The following is an 11927-nucleotide window of genomic DNA, read 5'->3' as shown; positions in this document are numbered from 1 at the left end:
TTGGGGCTTGGAAATGAGAGTAAGAGAAGTTTGCTAATTATAGATGACACAAGGAATTCTCTAAAGGGGATCAAAGCCATCAACAAAATATTGAAATTAATTTATTGTTGGCAAAATATAGAATAGTTATATTTCAACAATGTGATAATGGCCATTTGCAAGGAATGCAGTCATGTTATTGTCCCCTTTCCTGATAGTCACTTCCACAAAATGGAACCAAGGAACATAACAGGAGTTTCACAATTTCTTCTTATGGGATTTTCAGAAGAAACAGAATTGCAGCCCCTCATCTTTGGGCTTTTTCTCTCCATGTACCTGATCACTGTATTTGGAAACCTGCTCATCATCCTGGCTGTCAGCTCAGACCTCCACCTCCACACCCCCATGTACTTCTTCCTCTCCAACCTGTCCTTTGTAGACATTTGCTTCACCTCCACCACCATCCCAAAGATGCTGGTGAATATACAGACAGAGAACAAAGTTATAACTTATGAAGGCTGCATTATCCAGATGCATTTTTTCACACTCTTTATAGGATTGGACATCTTCCTCCTGACCGTGATGGCCTATGACCGCTTCGTGGCCATCTGCCGTCCCCTGCACTACATGGTCATCATGAACCCCCGTCTCTGTGGAGTGCTGGTGCTGGTATCCTGGATCATGAGTGCGCTGCATTCCTTGTTAGAAAGCTTAATGGTGTTGCGACTGTCCTTCTGTACTGACTTGCATATCCCTCACTTTTTCTGTGAACTCAATCAGATGATCCAGCTTGCCTGTTCTGACGTGTATCTCAATAAAGTAGTGATATATACTGTAGCTGTGCTACTGGGAGGTGCTCCTTTTGCTGGTATCCTTTACACTTACTCTAAGATAGTTTCCTCCATACATAGAATCTCATCAGCTCAGGGGAAGTATAAGGCATTTTCCACCTGTGCATCTCACCTCTATATGGTCTCCTTATTTTATTGTACTGGCATAGGAGTGTACCTTAGCTCTGCTGCTTCCCACAGCTCGCACTCAAGTGCAACAGCCTCAGTGATGTACACCGTGGTCACACCCATGCTGAACCCTTTCATCTACAGTCTGAGAAATAACGAATTAAAGAGGAGTCTGAAAATACTCTTTGGAAAGAAAACTATCAAAGAGCCTATTGTCCTAGGGCTTAAGAAGTGCCCACAACAGTAGAGTTCAAAGCCTGAGCCCAGTGTTGCTAGGCTTTGAGCAGACTGTGGAATTAGAACATGCCTCTTCTGTTTTCATTCAAATCTCTGCTTTGGCTTTGACTCTATACAATCTACATAACTCGCTCTTAAGTATGATATCTCTGATACCTAAATGTTTTATTCCTTTACCATTTTCTTACTCGCCCAATTTTGTTACCAAACTTGGGTTTGGAACATATGAAAGTTCCCATTTATCTCAAGGGACTACATGAATTCCCTAGGAATAATTTCTTCTCAAATACAATATGTCATTTTGTGAATTTTTTTCTTTCATTTGACTAAAAAAAAGAATAGTCATGAATTGTACTGTGTGTGCTCAGCTGCTCTGTCATGTCCAACTCTGAATCCCATGGACTGTAGCCCACCAGGCTCCTCTGTCCATAGAATTTTCCAGCCTGAACACTGGAGCAGGTTGCCATTTCCTACTCCAGGGGATCTTCCCTACTCATATGGTTAAAAAAAAAAAAAAAAAATTACTCTTGATAATCACAGCTGTTTATAACAGAGGAAAATCTGAGATCACTATTTTTCACTTTTGTGAATAATATTTCTTTGCCTATCACTACCTTAATTGCTTTTATGATAACCCAAACTTTACCATACTGCTTGTTAAACTGATTATATGATATTTTTCTATTCTTCACAATCTTATTCTGCTGTACCACCTGTGTCCACTGTGTCTACCATACTTGCTGGCAAAAGCTGATGTTACACTAAATGTCTTCAAGTACAATCTATACAGAAAGACAAGCATGAAAAAGTACACCAGACTCCTTTGTCCATGGAATTCTCCAGGCAAGAATACTGGAATGGATGCCATTTCCTTCTTCAGGGGATCTTTCAGACCCAGGAATCAAACCCAGATCTCCTGCATTGTAGGCAGATTCTTTACCATCTGAGCCACCAGGGAAGCTCTCTATGACAGAGTTGACCTTAAATATAATGAAGCAAAACATCAAATCATACATTTATTACTATGCAATTCGAGTCTTTTCTGGCAATTCATCTTCTCATTGAAATAAAGACTATCAGTGTCCATTTGTAAGATGTATTCATTGAGTTAAAGGACTGGAGGGATATTTTGAGTTTTTATTAGTTACTTTCATCTTTCTGTTCAAAACTTTCCAGTGCTTCCAGGAAATATCATTCCTTCCAATTTTCCTAAATGAAATATCTCCCACCCTTCAAAATTTTGTCACAAACACTGAAGGGACAGAGAACGAACAATATCAATATCATGAATTATGTCTCACTCTCATACTTAAAGGATGACTCACTTCAAACCTCAGATTCTTGTTCAGGTATGTGATTCAAGGTCACAGGTGTTGTGCAAACATCTATGTCCTACCTCTCCATGTGACCTGAAAAGAACCTCAGTGGGGTCACTTTTTCATACAGTTATACAAAATAAACTCGAATAACAGAGAAGTCATGAACAAATGTCAGAACAAATGTCTGGAACCAGTAGAATCAGATTTTTGCAACAGCCTTCAGTTCAGTGCAATTTGTGTACTGAGCCAGTTAGCTGCCACTGGATACAAACTTTCCTACAATAAAACTGCTTAATGGAACATCTTTATTATCAAATGAGGTGGTCCATTGAGGAGTTATTCTGACCTCTGCAGAGCTTCTCATGAGTCTGCAGTCAGGCATGAATCTCTATCTTGTGCTTCTAAGGCTCATCCATGATGCTGTGTGTGGCTATACTGTTCTTCCATTTTCAACTAATTTTTGTCGTTTTACTTTTTTAAACATGTAGGCTAAATACTTGCAGGAAAATGAGCTTAATAAGTGTGAATTGCCTTAATTTAATTCCACTACTTTAATATCTACTTATGAAATTTTTTTTTTTCCCAATTAGAGAGACATTTCCTTCCCTCGTGAGTTGTGACTCAGCTACCTGTGCTCCAGATCCTATGCCTGCATGCACACTGGAATTGATAAATACTAATAAATATATTCAAGCATGGCTACATGCAATAAGCTGTACCCCTTTAAAAGTCATTAAAAACTTAAAAATATACACTGCCTGGTTCTATTTCTATACATATTGAGAAGAAATAAAACATTTACTGCATTGTTATCAGTTCAGTTCAGTTCAGTCATTCAGTCATGTCTGACTCTTTGTGACCCCATGGGCTGAAGCACGCCAGGCCTCCCTGTCCATCACTAATTCCCAGAGCTTGCTCAAACTCATGTCCATTAAGTCGGTGATGCCTTCCAACCATCTCATCCTCTGTACATCCCCATCTCCTCCTGCCTTCAATCTTTTCCAGCATCGGGGTCTTTTCCAATGAGTCAGTTCTTCACATCAGGGGACCAAGTATTGGATTTCAGCCTCAGCATCAGTCCTTCCAATGCATTCAGGACTGATTTCCTTTAGGACTGACTGGTTTGATCTCCTTGCAGTCCAACAGACTCTCAAGAGTTTTCTCTAACACCACAGTTCAAAAACATCAATTCTTTAGCGCTAAACTTTCTTCAAGATCCAACTGTCACATCCATACATGACTACTAGAAAAACCATAGCTTTGTTGGCAAAGCAATGTCTTTGTTTTTTAATATGCTGTCTAGGGTGGTCACAGCTTTTCCTCCAAGAAGCAAGTGTCTTTTAATTTTATGGCTACGGTCACTGTCTGCAGTGATTTTGGAGCCCAAGAAAATAAAGTCTGCCATGGTTTCCATTGTTTCCCCATCTATTTGCCATGAAGTGCTGGGACTGGATGCCATGATCTTAGTTTTTCAGTGTTGAGTTTTAAGCCAATTTTTTCACTCTCTTCTTTCACTTTCATTAAGAGGCTCTTTAGTTCTTCTTTGCTTACTGCCATAAGGGTGGTGTCATCTGCATATCGGAGGTTATTGATATTTCTCCTGGCAATCTTGACTCTAGCTTGTGCTTCATCCAGTCCAGCATTTCTCATGATGTACTCTGCATACAAGTTAAATAAGCAGGGTGACAATATACAGCCTTGATGTACTCCTTTTCCAATTTGGAACCAGTCCATTGTTCCACATCCATTTCTAACTGTTGCTTCTTGACCTGCATACAGATGTCTCAGGAGGCAAGCAAGGTTGTCTGGTAGTCCCATCTCTTGAAGAATTTTCCACAGTTGGTTGTGATGCAAACAGTCAAGGCCTTTGGGATAGTCAATAAAGCAGAAGTAGATTTTTTCTGGAACTCTCTTGCTTTTTCTATGATCCAACACTATATTTTGCACTGCTATATATTGTTATAAATGTAATCTCACTGATCTCTGTTTCTTTACTTCTGTTGGTATCAAGGAATAATAATATATAATATGAACATAATAATAATGTATGATAATAAGCATAATTTCTCAAGTATGCTGTAAAAAAAGAAACCTGTAAAAATATTTATGTAACTAAAAGGAAACAATCAAGTATAAGAGGTACGTGTGTGAGATGAGCATTTTATGTATGTATATTTTCCTCTCAAACAAACACATTCACACACACATAAGTACATGCATGCAGTCATTTATAATCCCATTTATTTTATTGAAAGAATATTTTACCAAAAGTTGGAGAATAAGGAAATGAAAATAATGAATGTCTGAATCAACATGAAATTCAAGGAATGTAGAAATTTAGACAAAAAAATTTAAAGTAGATTCTGTGACCTTGCTTTTGATATAAGTAACTTGTCATAAAGGCCTCAAAATCAGAAACACATTTATATTTATGGAAAACAGAATTCGATCCACCAACTAATAAGGCAGGTATTTTTGACCCTAATTTTCTTCTCCTGTTAAAGTGGGGTTTCCACTCAAATTCCTTTATCAAGGGAAAATTAAATGTCTAAATGGAGAAGCTTAAAAGTGACTATATTTTATTAGATAAATGTGTGTATTGCATTTGTATTTCTGCTGTAACAAATTACTACACTGTGCTTTTAAAAATTGAAGTTCTAAGGATCAGAAGCCCATATTCCTCTTATTGGACTGAATTCAAGATGCTAAAACTGAGGCCTATCTGGATGCTCTAGGGAAGAATAAATTTTCTTTCTTGAATTACATTCTAGGGGCCACCTGTACTCCTTGTCCCAAAAATGGTTTGTAATCTTCACCAGAACATTGAATACCCCGGAGCCGCAATCATGAAATGGAGGGTGAAGTTATAATAGTGCTACCTCACAAAAGGAACTTCTCTAAACATTAAACCAGATCATCCCTATAAGATTCTAAGGTAGGTTATGGTTGCTTGATGAAATCTATCTCACAGCTTACATGCATTTTTAATTAGAGGCTAATTGATAGCACTTAATTTCAGACATGTGGGTTTCCCTAGCAGCTCAGACAGTAAAGAATTTGCCTGCAATGTGCGAGACCCAGGTTTGATCCCTGGATTGTGAAGATCCCCTGGAGAACGGAATGGCGACACCCTCCAGTATTCTTGCCTGGAGAATTCCAGAGACAGAGGAGCCTGGAGAGACACAGTCTGAGTTTGTGAAGAGTTGAACACAACTGAGTGACTGAAATTAAATTCCTGAAGGTTTTAGCAAAAGTGTCAGGAAGCCGAAGAGTATACTGTCCAATGTTTTACATTCAAGGAACAAAGCTGTCCCTCTTATGAGGAGGGGAATAACAACTTTCTAAGCATATCATGGGCTATACCCACACCACAAGTCAATGCTTTGGAGATCCAAGGAACCGATTCAAGACAATAGCCTCAGTCTAACATGTTGGAGAATCTTAGAAATAGTGTTGGTATAAGGTGCTGAGAGATTAGACCTCTGGAAGGCAGCTAAGTTAATGGAAAAGGGTTAATAAAAACTGAATTCTCCTGGCTTATAACCTGGTCCCCTGAGAAAAGAGCATCAGCAGAAAAAAGATTCTTTCTGTACAGACCAAGTGCCATAGGGATTCTTCTGCTTATAGGTCATTATAACAAGAGGGAATGTACCTAATGAGAAGACAGAGAGAGCTGTAAATACCTCCTCCGCTTCATCCCTGAGCTTGTACAACCTGGGCATGATTGAGACACGGTTTTTGCTTTTGTAGTCCTAAGTCTGGCTAAAGGACAAATGATTGACCCCTTCCTGCTGCCTTGTCTGGGGACAGAGTTTCAGTGTCCATCATCAAGCATCAGGAAGAGAATCAGACTTCCACATGGAGACCTTCCTCTCAGAGTCCCCATGCAGGTGAGTCCAGGAGCCCAAAAGATCCTATAGGGAAAGGTCAGAGAGAATGAAAGCCAAGAATGTTTACTGGAGGTCACCTGAGAACCAACTCAGCCTAGCCAAGAGCCCAGAAACCACAATAGTTGTTTGCTTGCTTAAAACATCAGTGTATTTTGATGACACTGTAAAGAGACGTGAACATTGAATTCAGTCAGGCAACATTCAGTGATGCCAATTAAATGATAGGAATGGAAACTCATGTAGAAGAGAGATGAGAGGAATAAAGAGTTTCCAGTAAATATATAACACATGTGCAAGTATCTTATTAATTAACTGGAGTAGAGAAGTAGGGTATTAGCTATGGTGGGACGTAAAATGAATTAAAGACGTTTCTTCCTAATTTTTATCATGGGGCATATTTAACCAAGTTTCCATATTGATGAGAAAAAACCACACCAAAGAATGCTTACAAGCTCAACTTTGCAACAACAGAACACATTCTTCATAGCCTAAGAGGCATATTTTCACAGTGTCTGCTGTGACATAAGTGAAAAAAAAAAGAGCTAAAAAAGGGTACACTAATGATCTTACTTTGCAATTATTTCCATGACTCCAAATACATGTGTGGGTTTGTCAGCCATTTACATTCTCTATTTCAAATCACCTACGTGAGTCCTCTGCTTTAAGTTGGGTTATTTGTCTTTTTGTTAAGTTGTCTCGGTTCTTTCTTAAAACACTTGCTTTGAGGTAACTTTGACATAGAAATGTTGTACATATTTGAGGAATATACAATATCTTTATACATTGATATGAATAAATTTTGTAAAGATCATCAAATCAAGCTAATTGTCATGTCCATCACCTCTACAAGTTTCTGATTGTGTGTTTGTGTGTGTATGTTGAAAGGATTTAAGATCATCAAATTTATCAAATTTGAATCTTTCAAATCTTATCAAATTTCAAGGAGTAAGCCCTTTGCTTTCATATGGTAGGATCAGGGAACTTTTACTCCTGTCTTTGGCTGAAATGTTTCAAAAAAGAGTATTTTTTAAAAATACATCTTTTTTTATTCAAAAAAATAGAGAAGGTAAGTGGCTATAAAAAGCACCTCTGCTTTTTCTTTTATTTCCAAGTTGTTAGCAATTTAATTTTAAATTATGACATTGATTTAGTTAAGTTATCACTATTTCATTTGCTTATATAATTTGCTTGTAGATTTTGATTCCATTTTGTTACGTAAATTGTTTTGAAACTAATCTACTTAACCTAAGTTCATTCTCACTGATATTTTCCCCATTAGTTTTTAGTTTATTTTAAAGCTTCTTTCTATATTATGCACACATACATACACATACTTTTATACAAATGCAACAATAGAATTCTATACATATTGATAATGCTGTTTATGTTTGATTTCATCATTTTTCCTAACTTTCCATTTTCCTTCTTACTCAAAACACCTTACTGAAAACCCTGCTTCCAGTCACCAGGGTGATGATGATTCATTATTTTTATGGCTATATAACATTTCATGGTGTTATAACTTCAATGGTCATTCATATTCTCTTTTTTATTAAACTTGTTATTCTGTATTGGAGCATAGCCAATTCACAAAGGTATGATAGTTTCAAGTGGACAGCAAAGGTACTCATTCAAACATATACAGGTATCCATTCTCCCCACACTCCCTCTCATCCAGGCTTCCACATTGAGCAGAGTTCCATGTCCTACACAGTAGGTCCTTGTTGGTTTTCTATATTCTTTTTCATTAAATTGCTATTATATCAATGCTGCAAAATTTTTTACAATAGTGAAGCACAGACTGTGGATGACTTTGTCCCCCCAGGGTTCATCTAGCAATATCCAGAGACTTTTATGGCTGTCGTATATGGGGGCTCAGTAGAGCTCAGGGGTGCTCTAAGCATCCTACAGTTCACAGGACACATTCCACCACAAACAATGATCTGGATCAGAATGTCAGTCATGCCAACACTGGAGAACCTGAGTTAAAGACTGTTGCTGTTATCATTTAATCACTCAGTTGTATCCAACTTTTTTGTGACTCCATGAACTGTAGCCCACCAGGCTCCTCTGTCCATGTATTTCCCAGGAAAGAGTACTGGAGTGGGTTGCCATTTCCTTCTCCAGAGGATCTTCCTGATCTCGGGATCGAACCACGTCTCCTGCATTGGCAGGTGGATTCTTGGCTGCTGAGCCACCATACCTGTACTTTGAATATTTATAGCTGTCTACAAGTATTTTCCTAAGATGTTATAACACTTCACATCTGCCAGAAAATTCAGAGAGTACTAGTTCAAAAGTTCTCATCCCAAAATGTAACAAATCTTTTTTTCCTAGCAGTACGCTATGAAAAAGATTTCTTGTTTTTTAACTGTATACCGAGTTAAAACAAAGATTTATACATTTTGTCATCATTTTGATTATTTGTTATTATGCACCCAATATTATATGCCAACTTTCCTGCAGTTATCAGCCTTTCAAATCATTTTTGCAAGTGAATTATTTTTCAGTTGAGTTTGGGTACTCAGGAGACCTAAAATTTTAAATTTTTATTCTGTTGTATATGTCTGTTTTACTATCCGCCTTTCTGCCTTATTTAAGATGTTTTCCCCAACTCATCGGGTTTTGTTAATTTTACCTGTTTACTTATTTATTTTTGGCTACGCTGGGTCTTCGTTGCTGCGCGTGGGCTTTCTCTATTTGTGGCCAGCGGGGGCTGCTCTCAAGCTTCAGTGCACAGTCTTCTCATTGCTGAGGCTTTTCTTGCGGGCCTTTGTGGTGCACAGGCTTCAGTAGTTGTGGCACATGGGCTTAGTCACCCCATGGCATATGGAACCTTCCCGGACAAAGGATTGAACCCTTGTTCCCTGATTTGGCAGGTGAATTCTTATTCATTGGACCACCAGGGAAGTCCAACCCATAGCTTTTTTTTTTTTTTTAATTGGAGGCTAATTACTTTACAATATTGTAGTGGGTTTTGCGATACATTGACATGAATCAGCCATGGGTATGCATGCTTTTATATGTAGATTTCAAGATGTTCATCTTCAATGCGTTCATTACTCTCACACTGAGGTGGTCATCTCTTAATTTTTTAAAAAATGTTGGAGGGAGGAAAGAAACTATACTTTTTGCAATACAGATGTTTACACCTGCTTTTATCAGCAATTCAATCTTTCTCAATAAATTGAAATACACCCTTGTCATATATTAAATGTTCATATATAATAAGACCTAAGTCCCAATTCTGAATAATAACTGATCATGCTATGTGCTTGAACATTCTAGGAACATTATGTAGTGTTTTGTTTTATATCTTGATCACTGGCAAATTAATTGATTCACACTGATATTGTAATTTATTACTATTTCAATGCTTGTTTAATTCATTTTCAATGCTCCATTCAATTTACTTGTTTTGAAACCGTATTACTTAACCTGGTTTCACTCTCTTTGTTATTTTCTTTATTTCCTAACTTTTTATTTTTCTAGATTCATTTTTGTACAAGGTCGCATATATTTACAAACTCAATTAAAATACAAAGGTGAATTTTTTAAAAAGATATAATGGTATTTGCTGCAACATGAATGGACCTAAAGACTGTCATACTGAGTGAAGTCAGACATAAAGGAGAAATATCACATGGTATCTCTTATATGTGGAATCTAAAAAGAAATGATACAAATGAATTTGCAAAACAGACTCATGGATATAGAGAATGAACTTATGGTTGCCATAAATATATATGTTTTAGTTATATACGTTTTATTTGTACATATGTTTTATTTGAGGTAGTCTTTCTCCATGATGGGATTTTAGGAGATTTTGTTTTACAGAACCCTATCAGTTCAGTTCAGTTCAGTTGCTCAGTCATGTCTGACTGCCACCCCATGGACTGCATCACGCCAGGCTTCCCTGTCCATCACCAACACCTGGAGCTTGTGCAAACTCCTTTCCATCAAGTCTGTGATGCCTTCCAACCATCTCATCCTCTTCTCCTCCTGCCTTCAATCTTTCCCAGCATCAAGGTCTTTTCCAATGAGTCAGTTCTTCACATGAGGTGGCCACAGAACCCTATACACATTGCCAAATTCATGAACAAAATACTGAAATAAACTTTTTACAGCAAACTCCTTTCCATCAAGTCTGTGATGCCTTCCAACCATCTCATCCCCTTCTCCTCCTGCCTTCAATCTTTCCCAGCATCAAGGTCTTTTCCAATGAGTCAGTTCTTCACATGAGGTGGCCACAGAACCCTATACACATTGCCAAATTCATGAACAAAATATTGAAATAAACTTTTTACAGCAAAATATAAATAGTGGCATTTCAGCAACGTGAGCAATGTCCGTTTGTACCATAATCAGTCATTTACTTTCCTCTTTCCTTGCAGTCACCTCCAACACATGGCACCAAGGAACATAACAGGAGTTTCAGAATTTCTTCTCATGGGATTTTCAGAGGATCCAGAATTGCAGCCTCTCATGTTCAGACTTTTCCTCTCCATGTACCTGATCACTGTGTTTGGAAACCTGCTCATCATCCTGGCTGTCAGCTCAGACTCCCACCTCCACACCCCCATGTACTTCTTCCTCTCCAACCTGTCCTTGGTAGACATCTGTTTATCTTCCACCACCATCCCAAAGATGCTGTGGAACATCCAGACACAGAGCAAAGGTATCACCTATGAAGGCTGCATCACCCAGATCTATTTTTTCACACTCTTTGTAGTCCTGGACATCTTTCTCTTGACCGCAATGGCCTATGACCGCTTTGTGGCCATCTGTCACCCCCTGCACTACATCGTCATCATGAACCCCTGGCTCTGTGCACTGCTGGTGCTATTGTCCTGGATCATCAGTCTCCTGCATGCCTTGCTGGAAATCATAACTGTATTGCGGCTGTCATTCTGTACAGTCTTAGAAATCCCTCACTTTTTCTGTGAGCTCAATCAGATGATCCAACTTGCCAGGTCTGTCATCTTTCTTGATAAAGCAGTAATGTATTTTATCCCTCTGTTGCTGGCTGGTGGTTCCCTCGTGTGTATCCTTTATTCCTACTCTAAGATAGTTTCCTCCATATGTGGAATCTCATCGGCTTGGGGGAAGTATAAAGCATTTTCCACCTGTGCATCTCACCTCTCACTTGTCTCCTTATTTTATTGTACAGGCATAGGAGTATATCTTCGCTCTACTACTACCCACAGCTCACACTCAGATGCAACAGCCTCAATATTGTACGCTGTGGTCACCCCCTTGCTGAACCCCTTCATCTACAGCCTGAGAAATAAAGACTTAAAGAGGGCTCTGAAAATACTCTACGGAAAGAAATCTATAAAATAATCTATTATCCTAGGGCTTAAGAAATGTCCATGATAGCAGAGCTCAAATCCTGAGCCAAAAATTACTGGTATTTGGTACAACTGTGGGAGTAGAATATGCCTCTTCTATTTTCCTTGGAATTTCTATTTCAACTTCTTCATACAACTTATATAGCTCCCTTTTAAGTTTGGTGATAGTGCTAGTATCCAAGAGTTTTTCCC

At 38.3% G+C, this 11927-nt stretch overlaps 1 protein-coding gene across 1 annotated transcript; it reads left to right on the top strand.

Moving 5' to 3' along the window:
• Positions 1–210: 210 nt before the first annotated feature.
• On the top strand, positions 211–11727 carry LOC133061579 (olfactory receptor 7A17-like). The gene is made up of 2 exons (XM_061149553.1): positions 211–707; positions 10779–11727. The coding sequence occupies exons 1-2, from the start codon at positions 211–213 to the stop codon at positions 11725–11727; spliced, it is 1446 nt and encodes a 481-aa protein (XP_061005536.1).
• The last annotated feature ends 200 nt before the right edge of the window (positions 11728–11927 follow it).

This window comes from Dama dama, chromosome 9 (assembly GCF_033118175.1).
Source record: "Dama dama isolate Ldn47 chromosome 9, ASM3311817v1, whole genome shotgun sequence".
Taxonomy (NCBI): domain Eukaryota; kingdom Metazoa; phylum Chordata; class Mammalia; order Artiodactyla; family Cervidae; genus Dama; species Dama dama.
This window is presented reverse-complemented; position numbering and strand designations above follow the sequence as displayed.